The sequence below is a fragment of the Drosophila albomicans genome, chromosome 3 (assembly GCF_009650485.2).
Source record: "Drosophila albomicans strain 15112-1751.03 chromosome 3, ASM965048v2, whole genome shotgun sequence".
Classification (NCBI taxonomy): Eukaryota; Metazoa; Arthropoda; class Insecta; order Diptera; family Drosophilidae; genus Drosophila; species Drosophila albomicans.
In genome coordinates, this window is record NC_047629.2 from 26810972 (window position 1) to 26829156 (window position 18185).

General features: G+C 37.6%; 1 protein-coding gene and 1 non-coding gene across 3 annotated transcripts; both read left to right on the forward strand.

Moving 5' to 3' along the window:
- The first annotated feature begins 12263 nt into the window (after positions 1-12263).
- LOC117567882 (uncharacterized) lies at positions 12264-14366 on the forward strand. Of its 2 annotated transcripts, none has more exons than XR_007954764.1 (4): positions 12264-12470; positions 12547-13262; positions 13321-13436; positions 13706-14366. It is a non-coding gene; the product is annotated as an uncharacterized LOC117567882 (transcript). The 2 variants fall into 2 exon arrangements; XR_007954763.1 differs by having other exon boundaries at positions 12269-12475; positions 13706-14365.
- Positions 14367-16035: 1669 nt separating this feature from the next.
- On the forward strand, positions 16036-17741 carry LOC117567871 (thioredoxin reductase 2, mitochondrial). Its single transcript, XM_034248139.2, has one exon. The coding sequence runs from the start codon at positions 16121-16123 to the stop codon at positions 17666-17668; it is 1548 nt and encodes a 515-aa protein (XP_034104030.1). The 5' UTR covers positions 16036-16120; the 3' UTR covers positions 17669-17741.
- Positions 17742-18185: the final 444 nt, after the last annotated feature.

Genomic DNA, 18185 nt, shown 5'->3' on the forward strand with positions numbered 1-18185 from the left:
CTAAATAAATTTAATGATAAGATATGACAAAGTAATTTGAAAAACTCTAATCTAAGAAATAAAATAAAATGATTTATTCAAAGGCATTTCTTATTGAAATAGTGATCAAAATAATCTTAAATTTTATTCCCTTTTTTTGAGAAATTATTTGCCTATAACACCCATGGTGGCTTTGGCGCTGCGCATCCGTACTCATAATGAATAATCATAAAAATTGCATAAATTATGTGCCGACGCCGTCTTGCTTAACGCCTCCGGCGGCAAACGGCAGACACCGCCGTAGAGTCCTGCGCCAGCTGGGGTAGGCAGGCAGGCAAGAAGAAGAAGAGGGAGGGGCCAAGTGGGTGCGCTGCATAAATGAAATGCAGAAATGTAAATCTAAAATAATTTACGCGTCTTTGTTGACTGTAGTTGCCGTAGCCGCTGCCGCTGTTGCCGTTGCTGTTGCTGCTGCCTTCGTTGTTGTTGCAACTTTACTGTGGCCATAAAAAGCTGCCGCTACTTTCAGTTTCCTTGCCTCGCATTGCGTCTATCCCTTTTTGTGACTGCTTTTTTGCATTGCTCTTTGTTTTTTCATGGCAGCCATAACTGTTGCCACTGTTGCAACAAAATGGCGTCATCGCGTATAGCTGTTGCTGTTGCTGTTACTGTTGCTGTTGGTGCAGCCGTTGCTAGATTGCTTGGCTTGGTTGTTGGGCTCTTTGGCTAGCTGGATGGTCTGATGGGTGCTTTGTGGTGAGAGCGAGAGTGGAGCACGAAGAGATATGCGCACTGTTCTGCATTTACATTTATGGCATGGAATAATCCATTATCAGGCATTTTGCAGGTTGCCTAGGCAAATAATACCCACAGACATAGACCCCGCAATTGCTCTTCGCTAACATATCCCCTTCGAAAGTACATGCACGACTCTGGGAGTCGAGTTAATCCTTTGGCTTTTAGTTAAAAAGTGGCTTGGACTCGCCAGATTAATTTGACCCCGCCAGCGAGTAAGATATTCAAGACAAGCTCTTTTATTGCATAGATAACACAGCTAAACCAAAGAATTATATCATGTTAACTCTTCTAGTTATAACACAATCGACGCTTGATTTATATTATTCCAACACACATTTCAAGCACCTGTTGTATTCTAAATACTAAATCAACATGTACTTAAAAACAACAAGTAAGGAAGCTACAGTCGAGTGTGTGCTGTATTATTCTTAAAATATGATATTCATTTTATTCCAGCACCGATTGCAAGCACCTGTTGTATTCTAAATACTGAATCATCTACTACTTAATAAAAATAAATACAAAACATACAGTCGAAAGTGCTCGAGTGTGCAAAACACCGAAGTATTTTTCTTAAAATATACTAATTATTTGGTATATTGTAATGCAAAAATTGTTTAATTCCATATACTACATAAACATGTACTTAATAAAAGCTACAGTCGATTGTGCTCGAGTGCGCAAGACAGTACGGTATTATTCTTAAAATATTCCAATATAAGATACTGCTAAAATATAATATACAGAAGGTCATACTTGATCTATCGATGTACCATAATACTATTGCATAACTCTTCTAGTTATAACACAATAAACGCATGAGTTAAATTACTCGAACACAGATTGCAAGCACCTGTTATATTTCATATACTAAATCATAACTTCATACTTAATAAAAAAAAAAGGTTTATCTTTCTATATATATTCCATAATTTAATGTTTTAACGTTTATAAATCTTTCTATTTAAATTATTTTTCTTTTCTGCTCAAATTACTGCAGCATTATTAGTAAATCATCATAATAAATTTAATATTCAAATATTATGTCATTATTTTTGGACGTTAATTGATGCTGATAATTATATTAAAAAGTAAAGTGCTCTTTCTGTAAATATTTTGCGAAATTAATTTAGTTTAAATACTTTCGACATCTAATGCCAATAAATTGCAACTTGAAGCGAATTCAATTTTAATGGCTTAATTAATATAAATTTAATAAATTGCATCCATCACACAAATGCTTTAAAAAATATCTAACTAAAGAGTGAGAGTGACAAAGAGATGGGGTTATGGGGGCAATGACCAAATAAATGGCGTGTCAATTAAAAGTTTAATTAATTTCCAGAGCATACGTTTATACATTCGCACAACCAATTTGTAAACCACACATAGACACAACAAGGCACACACAAACACACACAGACACACGCTATGCAGACAGTCGGGCATCAGGCAATCAAACAAACAAATGTAACAAACGTTATTAGTGATAGAGGAGGAGAGAGGGAAAGGGAAACAAAAAACGTTTTATATGAAAGATAGAGTGAGCAACAGGGGAAGTAAAGAGGGTAAAGGAAGCAGATGACATTAAATAACATTAAAATTGCGAAAATAAATAAGATTACATTATATAACAAATGCTCTTCAATTTACAAATAATTAATTAAAAAATCATAGTTAACATATTTGATTAGGTAACAAATTTAAATTAATGAGGTAAATGACATTCTTCAAATTTTCAAGTGTGCTTCATATTATTTTGTACGTAATCATTTGAAAATAATTCATTATTTAATTAATATGGTACCTTTGATTTATTACACTAAGAGTGCAAGTCATTAAGTTATATGGTAAATCAACTCAATTGTGTTGTATAATCTTAGCTAGAATACAATTTCTACTTTTAATATGACACATAATGACAATTTACGACTGAGCAAAAAACAAACTTAACTTTAATATTTAGATAGGTGCCTATACAAAAATTTGTAGTTTTAATAATTATACATCAATTTTTACCATTAATAATTGTTGCAAAGTGCTGGAAATTTTATAGAAAAAAACACAATATATAAACATTGAAAAATGATACATCGAAGCTGACATCGATTTGAAAGATAATAGAGTCAGTTCCATTTACAATGAGTGACAAAACTATTAAAACATATAAAACTAAAGTACCAAAGTGTTCAATTATTTATTTTGCGTGTGGTATAATATTTTACTGTAATATAACTATCAGTTTTAATAATAATGATACTAATAATAATATAACTATACCATTAATCTCTCTAAAAATTTATATTTTCCTGTTTTAAAAAAAATATGCAGGATTAATAATTTGTTTTCTGAATTTTGAAGACGAAATTATATCTTATTATAAAGCGTCCAAATTTAATCTAAATTAAGAAGATTAGCTGTATAACATATGTAAAATTTAAAATATCTTACATATTTATTTTTTTTAGCACAAACCTGTTTAAATAATTTAAGGTATTTTAACAGTGTTTAATACAATTTTGACCAGTAAGAACAATGTTAATAATAATTTAACTGAACCATTTACACTATTAAGAATTTATATATTGCTTTTAAAACAATATTTGTATCGGCCACATTTTGAAGACCAAACTAATTTACTTTTTATTATATTGGGTGTATTACATCCTTTAATTAAGACACATTTTAACTGTATTAAATATGTATAAAGTGTATAATATTTTATATAAAGCTTTTACTGCTTCATTCAACGCACAAACTAGTTAAATCAGTTGATATGCCGATGTGATGTGAGTGTGGCGTGTGTTCAGAAAAGTGAACAAGCTCACGCCAAAGTGAGACAAATCCTATGAGAGATTTGCGTAATTATTTTAATTGTTGAATGTCATGCGGTTAGGTCGGTGTGCGTTGGTGTGCGTGTGTGTGTTGGTGTGTCTGTGAAATACGAGTTTGCGTGAGTGTGTGTGTGTGAGGAAAATCAGTGCAGAACGCGTTAGAAGAGACACGTGTTTGGGACAGGGACAGGGACAGGGAAGCGAGAGAGACAGAAGAGAGGGAGGAGAGGAAGAGGGAAGGCAGCTGGACTGACGATAAAACAAATTGCGCTCCACTTGTGTTTGTTGCTTGCTTCTTTGTTTGTTTGTTTGTCTGTCTGTTTTTAATGATTAATGAGCCAGGTGGCTGACACACCTCGCATTAGACTCCTCCCCTCTCCCCCCTCATCCACCACGATTCATGTAAGTTGACACTTGCGGTTTTTTTGCTGCACACATGTCCAGGACAACAACAACAACAACAAGTACAATAACAACAACAAATTGGGGCAACCAGCATAAATAGTTGCAGAACTTTTCATACAAAAGCAAAAGCCCTAATGAGTTTGCCACCCGCGTGTTTTAGTCAGTGTTGCGCAATCCTAGCACTGCACATAAAATAGTTGAACAAGCGCATTTTTAAAGAGTCTGGCAAATGTCTTTAATCTGCAATTAGTTGCAGGCCTTGACCCGTATTTGTGTGTGGAATGCTCTAATTGCACTTTAACGGAGCATGTGCTCTCATTTGGCAGCAAAAATTAATTATCAAAAACTCATTGGATGCAAAAATATAAATATTTTGTGTGCTATAGTGCAAGGACTCGCGCGGTTGTGCAAAAAATATGGAAATTGTGTTGTTGGCATGCATTCGCATAAACATAGTTGTAGTATGTGGCATACAAAAGGCAAAAGCATATGCGTTGGCATGTCCTTGGCTAGATTTTTATTGTGGGTATGAAGCAGCAGTAGGAGCTGCTTTCTCCTGACTTGCTACGGCTTGTTGGGTTGTCAATCATGCAAAAACTGCAACCACCGCATAACCGCTGGTTTATAATAGCTTGTCGGGCAGCAGGCACCAGAAGCAGCTGAAGGACCCACAAGCTAGCCAAGAGGAGGGAAAGGGAGTGCGGGGAGGCAGCTGCAACTGTAGGTTGACTGTTGCCTGGTTTCGGCAAAAGCTTTTCAAACTTTTTAATTATGCAGCAAACAGAAAACTTTGTGGTAATTTCGTTGCAACAGTTGGCCCGGACGAAAGCATGAAGGACCGACGCGTCGGCGTCGGTAACGTCAACGTCAGCAGCAGCAGTAGCAGCAGCAACAGCAACAGCAACGACAGCAGCAGCAACAGCAGAAAATTGTTGCCTGGCCAGGTTGACTAATTGAGTTAAGCGTGGGGGAGGGAAACAGGAATCGCGTTGGGCGTCGCTCCTCTTTTGCCTTTTGGCAATAATAATTTGCCAACAATTTTAAAGTGCATCAATCATAATTAGTGACCGGCATGTTTTTATATGAGGTGAGTGAGTGTGCGTATGCTTGCGGTCGAAAACGAGGTCGAGACATTGCCAAATGTTATGAAATGATGTCAAATTGCAAGAATGTTTAGCACAAAGTGAGAAATATGCAAATTACGTGCCAACATTTAATTGCCATAAATTACGCATGCTGAATTCCTTTGCAGTTAACAGCTTCACTAACAATTTATTTCCTATCGACTTCACCTGTTTTCAGCAATCAACTGCTGCATCTTGATATGCAATAAATATAGCTTACAGCTGTCATCTTAGATTGATCATTGATATCAAGATAAATTGCGATAAGCCAAACTGTGCAAACACATCGCGTTTTTCGGCCTCTGGGCCTCAAAATTTATTGACTGTCCTATTTAAAGATGTTCTAAGATTTAACTACACTAATTTTATATCATAATTGTTCATCTTAATTAATTTTAATGAATATCTAACCCAATTACAATTATTTTGTTGCTTACAAATGTATTTGTGTTGTGATATTGTATCTTTTTATACGGAAAATATAGACTTTGGTATATTTTAGTATTTTTGAATTAAAATTTAGTATATCTTGGGTATATTTATAGAATATGGTTACTGAAAATGGGTAGCTTACCTAATTGTTTATTTTTAATTCTCTTTACATTATTTAATATTACAATGTGGAATATTATATAATTTAAACCGAAGGTTTTTGCTGCCAATATTGTACAAATACGTTAATGTTTATTTTAATTATATCTAACCTTTTTAAATACAATTTTTATTTTATGCATTTTTAGGTGATATATATTTCATATTTATTTTTTAATTTTTAAGGTTTATGCAGTTTTTAATGTACAGCATTTCACAAATATATTTACTCCCAAAAAAAACTTTTATAGTTTTAGAGGTAATGTTGACACAATATGGATAGTGAAGTATTTTATTGCATATAAATCTCAAAGATTATAGCACCTAGTGTACTTAATTTAAATTACCTATCAAATATTGTCAGACAAATCACAGATATAATATCTTCTAATCTAAAAGAATTCGCAGAATGAATTTTGTGGCCACGCAGTCGTCATGAGTGCTAAGCATTGGTGATTATAAATATTAAATACACATCTCAATTAGCTGTGCATTGGCAAGCATTGCCAGCAATCTAATTACATTACACAACTCTTGCTTGTGCCTCAACAGATCCTTCAGCAGGAGCTGCCACAAGCACATAGCTGGATGCGTTTCTGTTGTGAATGCTCCCAAGTTGAGTTGCTGCTGCTGTTGTTGTGCATTTTGTGTGCTGCTAGTTTGGCGCAATTGACGTCGCCCTTCATCACTTAATTGAGTTCTTAAGCATTTTGCATGTGCCACGCATTAGTGCAACCAAGCGAACATCCACATCCCGCTGACATGGTTCGCATTGCCGCCAGCATGAACAGCAGCAGCAACAGCAACAAAAGTATCTCAATTATGAGCAGTATCAGAGAAAGAGAAAGAGAGTGTGACTCAAGCTGAGGCTGTTGTTGCAATGATTGAACAGTGTCTTCTAGATGGCATAGCCAGTGTGGCAGAACGACGTCAGAAAAGAGAGACAGACAGAGAGATAGAGAGATTCAGACACTCAGACAAGTTGAGAGACAGACAAGCGTTATTGCGTTTTGCAATCAAACGTATTTCCGCGACTTCCTCTTATTCTCGGCTGAAGGTGGAAGGAGGAACAACTTGAGCGAGAAAACGCTTCATTTGGCAGACGAAGTCTCGACGTCTCAGTTGCCACACATCAGCATTCACAATCCCCCCTCCAAAGCTTTGGCTATCTCCCAATATTATCTGTTCGGTCAGTTTCTCCAGTTGAACTTAAGTACAATTTGGTCAATCGGCTATAGCTCATCTCATTCCCTTTCCCTTCTCCTTTCCCAGTTCAGTTTCCCTTGCCAATAGGCATGCATATTGATAATCTGAAACGCTTGAATGCTCATTTACTCAACTTGAAAGGTAGCCCAAGCCAACCGGACCCAGCCTTAACCCCAGCCCTTGAACCCGACTCGGACTTTTTAATCATGCGTGTGTGTAGTCCGAGTTGTTGTTGTTGTTGTCTTCCTTTTTTTGGCCCGTTTGATGTAGGGACGTGGCTTCAGTTCATACTCTTGGTATTGAGTGTTCATTTTGGGTGCTCTACTTATCTATCGTTTATAGGCTTCGTCTTCATCTTCGTCTTACTTTTTAATAGCTAGCCAGCACTGAGAGCCACTTTTCCAATCAAGTTGAGTGTGCATATGTGTGTGTGTGTGTGTCCTTTTGCGAGCAAGGATGCTGTTGGCCTTTTTCCTGCTGACTTCGTGCCGATTTAATATTTTTCATTTGAAAAATAGATATTTTTTAATGCCTTTTATTAAATCGGCTTAGATTTATTGTACATGTATTTCACATGGCATGTGTGCGTGTGTCCTCACATCCTTCTCCATGTGTGTGTGTGTGTGTGGCAGTTAAGCCCTTTTCTTTGGGACTTTACGGCGATGCTCAAAATTCGTTTATGGATCTTAAAGCAAATTTTGTGCATTTAATAAGATTTATTATTATTTTGCTGCGACCCATCAGCAAAATGCTGAAATGGCAAGAACTCTAAGGCAACTTTAAATTGCTTCTAGAGCAGCTTAAAAGCAGGATGGACGAATGGAGAGTTAATCTAATGAATAGGATAAGCTTAGAGAGAAAAATCGTACGCTGATTGTGGGATGCTCTGCTCTACAATTGGCTTATTCAGCTGATATGCAGTCATTATTTCTATACAATTCTGTAGTCGACTGCACACCTTTCCATCAACGAGCAAAGGGAGCTATACTTACGAGGGTTGCTATTTATATTTCTGGCCTAATAATGAAAATGCGAATATTTATAAAAAAAAATGGATTTATTGTTTGTCACAGTATTCTCCAGCAAGATTTATATACTTTTGAATGCCCTCAAATCAATTGTCGAAGCACTTTTTCCACTCTGATTGAGGCACCTCCAAAACATGGTTTTTTGAACACTTTAACAGCATCTTCTGACATCGAAAATCAATGACCACGCCTTTTTTCGATGATGTGCGGGTATAAAAAGAAGTCAAGTCAGGGCTGTACGGCGGATGACCCATGAATTCCACGTTTTGACCGCAAAAAAAGGCGCGGGTTTGAGCTGGTGTGTGGGAGTTCGCGTTGTCATGGTGCGGAATGATCCATCTTTTCTTGTTCGTTTTTCGAATTTCTACAAGGAGTTCAGGCTTACAAATTATGGTGTACCACTCAGAATTGACCGTCCTACATTGCTCAAGCGAAACAGTCGCCACATGACCAGTTTTACCGAAGAAACAGGCGACCATTTGCCTGAATAGTGCTTCCTCCACGAACAAGGTTCGTTGGATTTGGCTCGTCTTCAAAGACCCACACGGTCGATTGCTGTTTTGTTTTGGGCTCATAACCATAGATCCATGATTCGTCACCTGTGACCATCTTATAAATGTCTTTTGAAGCACAGGGAATGTATTTTTTCAAAATTTCTTTGAACCAATCCACACAAGCCTTTTTTTGAGCAATCGTTAAATTGTGCGGGATCCAATGAGAACAATCCTTTTTTACGACCAGGTGTTTATGCAATATCGAATGTATTCTGGTGGAAGAAATGTCAAAGGATGCCTCTATCTCACGATATGTCACATGTCGATCTAGCATTATCAGTTCACGCACGGCATCAATGTTTTCTGGCCCAACGTCCGTTTTTGGACGACCTTCACAACCTTCGTCTTCTAGCGAGCATCGGCCACGATAGAATCCATTAAACCAGTATTTCACAGGGCTATAGGATGGCACTTCATCGCCTTATAAAGATTTAAGTTCATCGGTGCACTCGTGTCGTAATAATCCAAGTCGAAAGTTGTGAAAAAATTTTTGCTCAAAAGTGTTCACGAGTTAATTCGATTTTTCTGCCGAGGTAAGTTTTTGATTAATCGTTTATCGATATCAAACGTGCTCGTACATGAACAAGTTGTATGGAGCTTTTATTGATAAAAGTCCAAACTTTTTTTGGGAAATAGCCAATTGGTCCTAATATGGCTAGAAGTGACCTAGGCCAGAAACTTAAATAGCAACCCGCGTAACAGCAGTTGGAAAACCACAGTAACATGCAAAAAGCATTTGAACTTTTACCTGCACAGTCAAAAATAGTCTCAAATAGTCTCTCTTTTGTTCTTCCAACTCTAGTGTGTGGAAACATGGAAAACTTTCACAGGTTTTTGCCATGAAAACATGTAAAATCTTTTCTCGACTAGATTTATGCAATAAAACTTTACAACTTGAAGCATTGTGTTAACGTTGTGTTAAAGTAGATTCAGCACTTAAAGCCGCTTAGCAGTAAATTGAAAATGCTGCCCACAATTAAACACTGATTTGTTGATTAATTAGACCATTTAATGTTGTTAATTACAAACAATAGCAATAGCTGCAAATATATATTTTGCAAATGCAATTTGCAACTTTAAGCCGATTGAGGAGAGGATGTTAAATGGTTTGTGAACGTGTTCGAGTGTCCCTGCAATATGCAATAAAAAGACGTAACCGGATTTCTATTCGGGTTTGTGCAGATAATTGCACTTGATTGAAAGGAATCCTTTCAACCCAAAACGAACGGAAAATTCCCAGTGCTGAGCCTCTTTCGGTCAGCTGCGAGCAATTAAACGCATTGTACGGCTTTTCAGCTTGATTAGATTTCAATTTTGTGTTGCATTTTGGCCACCCAAAAATGCATATTGTAGCCTCAGATTAGGCAATGCCAACCTTCCAAAATCTCACAAGCATACACACGCACATACGCACTTCGATTCAGATGCAAATTCATTTGGGATTCATGCAGGGATTCGATTAGCTCGAGACAATCGTGCGTTTCTCTAACTTTGTGCAGTTTTCCAGTCCGAAAGCAAACACCCAACTGAAAGTGTTGTAATTCGCACTTTACCACACAAGTCCCCACACACACACGTACAGAGACAGACACACACACACACACCGCATGCCGGCTAACATGTCGTATGCATGATTGCGGAATATAAAACGTTGTTGTAGAAAATTCTGCCTGGCTGCTCTGGTTTTAATTGTGGCTCATAACTGAAAAATATGCTGAATAAAAGCGGTTTATGGGGTAATACGAGTATTGAGCATATTTTCGGGCAACAATTATGAAATTCGAAACTCGAGCAGTGAATGTCCTGTCTCATAAAATAGCTGACCAATGCTGTGGTTTTGAGTTCAACGAATTGGCACTTTAAAGGCTTAAATTGTATATTAGTAAATTCATTTCAGACCCAAGACCTAACATAAAATTCTTGCCTAAGGGCCATTATAAAAACAAGTAAGAAAGCTACAGTCGAGTGAAATCGACTTTGAGATACCCGCAAACCAATAAAAGCAAAATAGTGCGGTTTATGACTTAAAATATACCTAATTAATATATTTATATATGTATATTTAGTATATTTATATAGTGCTATATTTAAAATATACAATAGGGTACACAAATATACTAGATTGTCAGCCAAAGCATCTATTATACTATACTTATTATTGTCTGTACAAAAATTCGCAACTTAAGCTTCAAAATTACGCTTGTTATCAGCATTTTATCAATTTTCTGAGCCGAAACAAAACTTAAACTGCGTGTAAATATAACACATGCTGTCGATCTGTATCTCTTATAGTCTCTGAGACTTAGATGTTTATACGGACCGAAAAACAGACAGATAGACAGTGACGCTGATCGAGAATATGTTCTTTAAGGGGTTACATACATTTCATAGAGGCTCAACTTTATAACACCCTTCTAGCCTATGGGTAACGGGTATAAAAATAATTAATAAAATGCAGTGCACAAACAATTTTAGAGTCATAAAAAATCAATTATAAATATCCCATAGTTCCCTCTGTGTACTGTGCCACCCTCAATCTATTTCAGAGCCATAAGTAATAAAATATGAAGATATGGTTGAGTCAACAAATACTAAACACACACACACACACATACACGCACAGACAGAACTCGTGTTTAACTAACTTTGTAGCCCTAAAAACTAATTGACTTTTTATGGCAAAATCCGAAAAGAGAAGGAAAAGGGAAAATGGCATTTGGAAATTAATTAATAAAATTTTGTAGCCAAGTGGTGAGAATCAACAAAGTAATACTAATAGTTCCAAGGCAAGAAATGCCTTAACAAACAAAACCAGAGTCGTTTCACCCATCCTCTTCTCTTTGAGGGGGAACAGTTTTGAGGAGAATTTGGTCAAGAAGTTGTGAGTCAGTGGAGAGAGTTTTTCGAGCCGCACAAACCACACAAGTGTACCACATGCATAAACTAATGGCAAACAAGTCAAACAACAAATACTTCAATAAACTAAATTAAATATTTGTATACAAAATGAAAATTTGCGAGGCCAAGCAACAAAAACAAAAACAACATCAGAACTAAAAATGCTGCATTCACCTGGCACATCGACAACAATTTATATAATTGCTGCAATCCCTTTTCCTTTTTGCTCAACTAAAATTCCTTTCAATATTTTTTGCAGATATGAGTGTGAGTCGGAATAACTATTCGATTGGTATTTTAGCAATTGCCAAATTTGAATTTACTTCAATTTGCTTTTATGACAAATGAATTGAAGAGAGGGCTTGCACTTTAAAATTCAGATTTCGATAAATTATTATTTGACTTTTAGCCTGAACTCTTTGCAAGTTCCTTGCTGCGAGCAAAGCTGTCGCTCATTAAGGCGTTAATTAGGCATTTGTTGCTCGCCTTGACCTTTGTTTAACTTTTATTAAGCATCGCCGCCAGCCAGGAGCCAACACCTTTTTGATGTTTCTCCGCCTCACGCTTTTGCTCATCTGTCTAGGGCTGTGAATCAAACTAATTAGGCGCAAATTTAATTAATATTTGATGAATTATTTGTCCATTTGGGAGTTTTTGGCATAACGTATTTAACATTTAAACAGCACTCGAAACAGTGATTCGTTCTCTTCGTTTTCAGAGTTGAGCTTTTTCAGAAGAAATGAAGTGCTTGGCAACAGAAAACACGCAACACTCAAGAAATGATAAGTTTTTCATGTTTTCCATAATGGAAAACCTACCGTCACACAAATTGAACTTCATTTGTTTTGCCCAACAACGAACAAAAAAAGCATAGAAATGACGAAGGAAAAGTCGCTGTAAAACATTTGATAAACTTGTCGCTTGGCAGGTAGCATAAAAAAAGAAAAAAACACAACAACAACAAAATTGGAGCATTTCTTTTATGCCTACTCCAGACTCCTTAGAGAGGAGAGTATGGGGACATTTCAATGGGGCTACGAGAACCATAAAAATGTAAGGTGAGTCGCGAAAAGTTTTGCCAACAAAGTTATGCCTAATGTTTATTGGGCAAACTTTTGCATTTTTACAGCTTTGGCAAAAGTTGGGAGCCGTAATTCTGCGTTCTTCATTCTTGCCCGTTGCCTAGGCTCAGCTCAGCTCAGGCTCCAAGTCATCTTGGCCCACTTGGACCAACGTCTGGTCATTTTAAAGTTGAAAATTATCTAGATAGCACAAGTTGCGCTTTGTTGCTGTGAAAGGCCTGCAATCCAACGATTGTCAGCACATTACAGGCCTACACAATCCAAGCCCAAGAATGGAGACGGAGACATTCACAATTCATAATGAAAGTTGAAAGTCCTGTGTGTTGCTATTGGCAATAATCATTGTTGTAAAATTTTTGCTATTAATTCGTTTATTTAAATTTGTCTGGCTCAACACCAAACTCTGGTCTGAGTAAGTCTGTCTGCTCAGCCTTTGCTTTGTTTTGCTTTGCTTTTAGATTATGCAAATGCACAATTTCTCTGAAATAATCTCGTTGTGTAAGTCAAATGATGCGAACTTCGAGTACTTACGAATTTCTTGTAATTTGCATTTGGCTGCCACTTACCTGAAAAAGAGATATGAAAACATATTAAAATACATTAAATTGTGCAAATATTAGAATTTTTAAAAGTAATTTCGTGAGTAGGCATTGAAAGTTAGTTCTTGATAAAAAAAAAATGATCAATTTTGCTGCATTAAATCTTTTAATATTTAATTTGTGGCTCGTTCACGTGATACAAAATATCTATCGCATTGGCAGTGGTTAGTGATATAATAAAATATTTATTAGACAATAAATTTCAAGATAATAAATTACTAGATGATGCCGCTAAGAAAGGGCTCAACCAACTTGCCGAACACAGAGTCTTCCCTGATTTGATGTTGCACACGTTTAGTGCGATCAATGCGCTATTGCTGTTGCCAACTTTTTTACAGGTGAACTTACTTTTATATACTACCTGCCACATAACATAGTGTAGAATGGTAGAGGTAGAGCGAGGCATTTCCATGGTATCGGAGATGCCTCCCTCTTTTCTTTTTGACAATTGGGTATATTTTGGACCCTATATTTTTTAATGTATCGACATACCAAATGTAGCATTCAGTATATTTTAGTATTTGTTGGTTCATTTTTGGCATATTTCTCGACTTTGGTTTTATAACTTGTTATTTATACAGTTTTACTATAATCTTCTCTCTTTTAGAACCGTGTAATGGGCTGGCTCTTGGGCTTTATTCTCACCTGGAATACTTTCATATATCAACGACTATTTTCATTCCAATTGCAGCTAATTTATGCGCTATGGAAAAGCCAAGAAAATCGCTTAAAGTGTGCTTTAATCATTTGCTTTCTCATTGTTGTCAACGGCTTCTACTTTAATTTCTTTTATCGAGCTTTAAAACTGCAACGCAAAAATTTCACTGTCAGTGCAAAAGAGAAAATGAAGCAGCAGAAAAAGGAAATGGAAGTGAAAAACGATTGAAGATGGGCCAATAGGCGATGAGCTTCATTTGAATTAATGTTTGTCCACTTAACTGGGTCGACTCGGCACACAACACACAAATCACTCACAGGCTTAGGTTTTAACCTTGGTCACACACACTCTACTACACTTCACTACACTGCACTACACAATACGACACTAGTACAAATTCTAGGTCGTTTGGTTCAACTAATAAATATGCCAAAAAATACGAAACGGAAAACACAGAGAAACAGGGCGCTCGACATATACAAATGAATCGCAGCTGAGGGCTGCAAAGGGCTCGGAAATAAAACCATTAAATATTTGCGGTTAAACGCACCAAAAACAAACCGCAAAAGTAAATCATACCGAAAGTAGACATCGGACATGGCCAAGACTTTCCCAATGCTCGTTTTCTTTCCACTTTTTTTTCTTTGGTGTGTGTGAGTGTGTGCGAGTGTGCTTCTTGGTACGCAAAAATATTAGATTAGAAATTAGGATAACCATGGACAGCACTGGCAGCAAGGATGCAGGCAGGCAACAGACCATAGCGCTATTTACTCGATTTGTGGAGGCTAGTGGGCAAAGGGGGGGCAGAAGGGCGCAACGAACGGCCTGCCAAAAATTCCAAATGGTCCATGGTGAAACATAAATCATTGGAACTGACATTTCACCATTTTACTGGATTTGTATACGGCAAAAGGTTTTCTCCCCAACCAATAAATACATACATTTAAGCATGACTGGCATGCGAGAGGATTGGCGGGGGGATGGGATTTCTCCATTTGCCTTGAAGAAGCTAGAAGTGCAAAAAAAAAAAAAAACTATTGAAGTAAAATGACCAATAACTGAAATATTCTGGCACTCGACATAGTATACGCATTAAACAGCTAGCTAGCTGGCTACTTTTCCCTTCTGCATCACACACACATTTGGCCTGGCCTATAAAAACTCGGGCCAAATAAATCATTTTGCAATTGAAAGCGTACAATGTTGACTGACGGAAACACACGCACCCACACACACAAACACACATAAACTTTGGGATGCTGGTATTGCAAAGGACACCGGTTCATGCTTCGAAAGTCGTCGAGTAATTCGGTAACTGGAGCAAAATAGATTGGGTTGGGGTTAGGATTGGGGAAGAGGTCTTCAATTGGGTCACTGGTGCGTCGCAAGTTATCGCTGCAAATTTGGCCAAGAGCAGGTGAGATATGGCCAACAGTCAGTGATGTTATTGCTTGAATATTAATTCAAGATTTCAAAGTGTGCGCTGTCTGACTATATTTTTGCTTCTATTCTGGCTGACCATGGCTTTTGATTGCAAATTTGTATGCTTAATGATTAAATAGGTTACTTTAAAGTTTTAAGTTTTCATTTAATATATTTCATTTTTTTGTTGTGTACTTAGGTACTCACGAAAGGAAAGATTCGTCTACATAATTCACTTCAAAAAATATTATATAGGTTAGTCTATATTACAATCAGCTGATTCTAAATAATGAATACTATTTCACAAATTACAAGGCTGCCAGACTTTGCGAAATAGTGTTCTAAGCGAAACTGTATTTTATTGCAAACTTAATCAATGTTTATAAGCAAAATTGAACAAAAATACACAACAAATGAAAATAAAAAATTTATTTAAAAATTTAAATTTTAATATTGAATATAAAAAAAAAAATTTGCGATGACACTAAAATAATAAATTTGAAAGCATAGCTTAACCACCTATACAAATTTGTATATTCATTACAGACCCCCTATAATATGGATTTGTTTGCAATGGGAAGTCAGTGCTCATTGCAATCCCTCATAGTTCCCAATAAGAACCACTTATCGATTTTTAAAAATATCTACATATATTTGAATTCTTTTGATTGAATAAATAAATATAAATGAAATATTTTGTTCTTAAATTAATATAATTTTAAAATATTAATAAAAATGTAGCTATTTTTGACTATCGTCATATGGCAACACTACGTGTTCTTCAGAAGTACTACTTCTTCGTTTTTATTGAGTTGGCAGCGCCATCTTACACTCTGGCAACTTCTTTTCAGTAATGTCAATCGAGTTGGCAGTGCTCAACATTTGAAAACAAGTGCTTTTTTTTTATCAAAATTTGCAATAATAAACAAAAGTCTCTTTATCATGTTGCATCTCAAGTTGCTCAAGAAGTCGTCAGCTCTGTCGAATTGCAAATTTCTCGTGCGCTCCACGAGCAGTGTGACCAAGCCGAAGTACGACTACGATCTGGTGGTGCTCGGCGGTGGCTCCGGTGGCTTAGCCTGTGCCAAGGAAGCTGTGGAATATGGCGCCAGAGTACTTTGCTTGGACTATGTGAAGCCCACGCCTGTGGGCACCACTTGGGGCATTGGAGGCACCTGTGTCAATGTGGGTTGCATACCCAAGAAGCTGATGCATCAGGCCTGTCTATTGGGTGAGGCGGTTCACGAAGCTGTTGCCTATGGCTGGAATGTGAATGCACAGAATATCAAACCCGATTGGAAGAAACTGATCAAATCAGTGCAGAATCACATCAAGTCCGTGAATTGGGTGACGCGCGTTGATTTGCGGGACAAGAAAGTAGAGTATGTGAATTCGATGGGCAGTTTTGTAGATGCCCACACTATTGACTACAAAACGAAGCAAGGCGAACGCAGACAACTGACAGCAGAGCATGTTGTGGTCGCTGTCGGAGGGCGACCTCGTTATCCCTCGATACCCGGAGCTACACAGTTTGGCATTACCAGCGATGACATTTTCAGCTATGAGAAGGAACCGGGACGCACTTTAGTCGTGGGTGCCGGTTATGTGGGACTGGAGTGTGCCTGCTTCCTTAAAGGACTCGGCTATGAACCCACGGTCATGGTGCGTTCGATTGTGTTGCGTGGCTTTGATCGCCAGATGTCCGAGCTGGTCGCCGCCATGATGTCGGAGCGTGGCATTCGCTTTGTGGACACCTCAATTCCCACGGCCGTGGAGCGAATGCCCAATGGCTGTCTTTTGGTGAAGCATCTCAATACAGCCACCGAACAAGAAGGCAGCGATGTCTACGACACCGTCTTGTGGGCTATTGGTCGCAAGGGACTCATCGATGATCTCAATCTGCAGGCAGCGGGTGTGGCTACCAAGAATGACAAGATCGTTGTCGATCACACAGAGGCCACAAATGTGCCGCATATTTATGCTGTGGGCGATATTATCTATGGCAGACCAGAACTCACGCCAGTTGCCATTCTCTCAGGTCGTCTGCTGGCTCGACGTCTCTTCGCCGGTTCCACGCAGCTGATGGATTACACGGATGTGGCCACCACAGTGTTTACTCCGCTTGAGTACGCTTGCGTGGGAATGTCCGAAGAAATGGCCATTGAATCGCGTGGTGCGGAGAACATTGAGGTATTCCATGGGTATTACAAACCCACAGAGTTCTTCATACCCCAGAAGAGTGTGCGCCATTGTTATTTGAAAGCTGTGGCTGAAGTCACGGGTGATCAGAAGATCTTGGGCTTACATTATTTGGGCCCCGTTGCAGGCGAGGTGATTCAGGGTTTTGCTGCTGCACTTAAATCGGGACTGACAGTGAAAACCTTGCTGAATACTGTTGGCATTCATCCAACAACAGCCGAAGAATTCACTAGACTGTCGATAACTAAACGTTCGGGTCGAGATCCGACTCCAGCATCGTGTTGCAGTTAATTACACAGATTCAAATTCAGTTCTGAAAAGTTTTGTACTATGTTTAAATAAAAAAAATAATATTCTTGTCACACTTGCTGGTGAAATTCCCAAATGCAGTTTACTAGGGGAAAATTACTCAAAATGACAATTTATCACTAAACGATGACTAATTGTCGCTTGAGTTATGCTGTCGGTATTGCAACTTTGCAAAAGGCAAAATACATCAAGAAAAAAAGAAGGCAAAACACGTTTTGCTGATTTGACGTTTCCATATAAATGACAAAAAGCAAAGAAAGTCTCGCTGCGTGTCCATTTTTGACATATGAAGTTGTAATTTATGAAGTTCAAGCAACAACTACTAGCAAAAAAAAGAAACTGCAGGGAAAAGTTTTCGTTTTTTTTTTTTTTTTTTTTTGGTTGTGTTCTTTCGCTTTCATAGAGTTTTCTTTTGGCAGTAGCAGCGGCTTTCGTTTCCGCTCATTCCGGCGATTCTATTTGGGGTATCTCTGACCCGCAATCATAAGCGTGCAATCTT

Bases quoted from the DNA above. Each gene is read 5' to 3' on its own strand.
- LOC117567871 (XM_034248139.2), top strand. From the start codon at position 16,121: ATGTTGCATCTCAAGTTGCTCAAGAAGTCGTCAGCTCTGTCGAATTGC.